The 2,814-nt window shown below is 52.4% G+C and overlaps 1 protein-coding gene across 1 annotated transcript in view; it reads right to left on the bottom strand.

The window, feature by feature from the left end:
* Nucleotides 1–2,520: 2,520 nt before the first annotated feature.
* Nucleotides 2,521–2,814, bottom strand: part of LOC106819413 (rap1 GTPase-GDP dissociation stimulator 1-B-like) — a 5,586-nt gene continuing 5,292 nt past the window's right edge. The window contains exon 6 of the mRNA XM_014824054.1: nucleotides 2,521–2,718. Coding sequence (XP_014679540.1) covers nucleotides 2,521–2,718 — 198 coding nt within the window. The remainder of the gene's footprint in view (nucleotides 2,719–2,814) is intronic.

The following is a 2,814-nucleotide window of genomic DNA, read 5'->3' as shown; positions in this document are numbered from 1 at the left end:
TACTGCTGTTGTTGCTGCCACTGCTGCTTACGATAATGGTGATGACAATCTGATGATGTCCTCATCCCCCACACACTCACCATGACCCCTCCCTGACCCGGCCCCTCCCCCATTCCCCCGCGTCAGTTCACCTTTGACTCCCGCGTGAGTGACGGTGTCGCACCAGCCGACCAGCCTTCCTATGAATGCTGCCTCGCTTCCCAGCCGTGTCGCCGCCTCCTCTGTAACGCAAATATAACTAAACTTATCTTACTATAAATTGAGGATTTTTCTGTCTGTGTGTCCGGCTATACGTTTCTGCATCGCTCAACGGTCAACGGATCCTCTCCAAAATTGGTCGGAACATTCTACAGATCATGACACGTTGCATGCATATTTTTTTCCAGTTTCATTTTTTTCACATTCCACGTTAAAAAACATTAAAATAGTGGAAAATTTTTGCACCGAGTGCGGGGCTCTAATGAAAACAAACCGCGCCACCTATCGGATCTTATATGAGTTAATATATTGTTTTAACACTTTTAATAAAATAAATTTTTAAAATTTAATTAATTAATTTTAACACTTTAATAGTTTTTTTAAATAGAAATAAATATAAACATACACGGCAGTGTCTACGGCAGTGGCAACGGCCAGTGTCTAGTAATAATAAGTAAAACTAAGGTAATAACGTGAGGGAACTCGTAATGCCTGGCCGCTGCCTTCACAGAACAGCCAACAACCACACAGAATGCTGAGCTGCTACATGTAATGTAGCTGCTAATGTCAGACCGGCTGCGTTTCTTTCCCTCCAAAATCATCGCCGCGCCTACAAAAGTTATTTAGAGACTACAGAGTCATTTCGATTACGAAATGAGCGCCCCCTGCTGTTATTGCATCATCACGTGCCCTCCATGCCGGTACTGCTTAGTCGTGCGCCCCTGGTGTCGTTTTGTGCACCTGTGGCGCCGCCTGGCGTCGCCGTCGCGCGCGCGTACCTTGTCCGTCGATGAGCATGCGTACGGTGCCGAGAAGCTTGAAGATGACGGGTTGTACGTCAGCTTCCGCGGCGAGCAGCGGCATGATGGCTTCCATGACTCCGCGCTGCAGCATCAACGACTTGTTCCTCGCTGCGACAACACACACAACCACATAGACGATATATACATATATACACACACAGATGGATGATGTATACATATATCAGCTTCCGCGGCGAGCAGCGGCATGATAGCTTCCATGACTCCGCGCTGCAGCATCAACGACTTGTTCCTCGCTGCGACAACACACACAACCACATAGACGATATATACATACACACAGATGGATGATATATAATATATACACACACAGATGGATGATGTATATACACACACATCCACATAGATTATATCTATATACACACACAGATGGATGATATATACATATATCAGCTTCCGCGGCGAGCAGCGGCATGATGGCTTCCATGACTCCTCGCTGCAGCAATAACCACACACACACATATGGAGGTGCGCCGGGTGCGGCCGGCCAGGCCAGCGGCCGGGGCGCTAGGGGTGGACGATCACACACCAGGGGGCGCTAGGGGTGACGATCACACACCAGGGGGCACTGAAGGCTTCCTGCTCAACCTCACCCACGCTCACGGTGATTGCGCGCGCTCGCCAGGGGGCGCTAGAGAGGTTGACGAGTCGCTCACCAGGGGGCATGATAGGCGGTGGACGAATCAACACCAGGGGACTGGAAGGTTCCTGTCAACTCACCAGACGCTCACGGGTGATGTTACGCGGCTGCGCGCAGGGGGCGCTAGACGGTGGACGATCGCTCGCCAGCGAGGCGATGTCGCAACCAGGGGGCGTAGCGGTGGGGACGACCGTCACCAGTGCGGGGCGCTAGGGTGGACGATCGCACACCAGGGGGCACTGAAGTGATGATCACGGTGAGTGGAGACGAGAGGTATCGGTTGTGCGAACTCCGCATTTGCCCCGACGGCGTCCCGTAGTGACGGCGAGATGGTCTGTTGTTTTGCAGTGCCGACGCAGGAGCGAGCGATCGAGCAGGGAGTGTGTTCCATCCTCGTTGGAAGTGTGCGTGTAGAGATCGTGACATGTTCCGGATTCCGTGATCGCTGTGCCAGAAGTGGTCCAGTTTCGAGCCTCAGCTGCATCAGCTGACTGCTGGGCGTTCGGTAGAGGGGCGCCATTCGCAACGCTAGGATAACGTGTGTATGCATAAGCTCGCTGCAGGCGGGAGCGGGAGGGGTCTGGGGGAGGACGGGCATTGTGGTGAGGGGAGGGGAGAATGGTATTAGGGCCGTTCGTCGGTCGGCGGGAGGAGTGTGAGGGCGAGTGTATTGTATTATCCAGATTACTGCCAGTGTGTTCGGTAGCCTGCCGGAGGGCTTCGGTGATCTGTAGGTGCGTCGAGACGCGGGTAGACGTTATTATTCTCTTCATATTAAGGATAACATAGTGATCCGTTTCGAAGGAATTCTTCTATTGTGCCAGTCAACGTCGACCAACGTTGGCAGCGCCATTGCCCCATTTAACATGTAGCGATTACAGCTGGGATGTCGGGAATCGTCGCCGCGGAATGTCGAGAGGCGCGGCCGAACGGTGAAGTATGTTGTAGTTCCGGATCGTGCACCAATGCAACGTCTGTTCGACAGGGCTGCTGCCCGGCTTCGTTCAGAATACCGTCCTGTATAAACGTGTCGTAGACGTAAGATTCTCGCTCGTATATCTGGTATATGATTTACCGGCCTCGAAATAGTGAATTCTTATCGTCGAGTAATATTGCACGAGGGTACTGTCCGTGCGATCGCGGTGGTAGCGGTGT

The sequence above is a fragment of the Priapulus caudatus genome, unplaced genomic scaffold, assembly GCF_000485595.1.
Source record: "Priapulus caudatus unplaced genomic scaffold, Priapulus_caudatus-5.0.1 Scaffold3381, whole genome shotgun sequence".
Lineage (NCBI taxonomy): Eukaryota > Metazoa > Priapulida > Priapulimorpha > Priapulimorphida > Priapulidae > Priapulus > Priapulus caudatus.
This window is presented reverse-complemented; position numbering and strand designations above follow the sequence as displayed.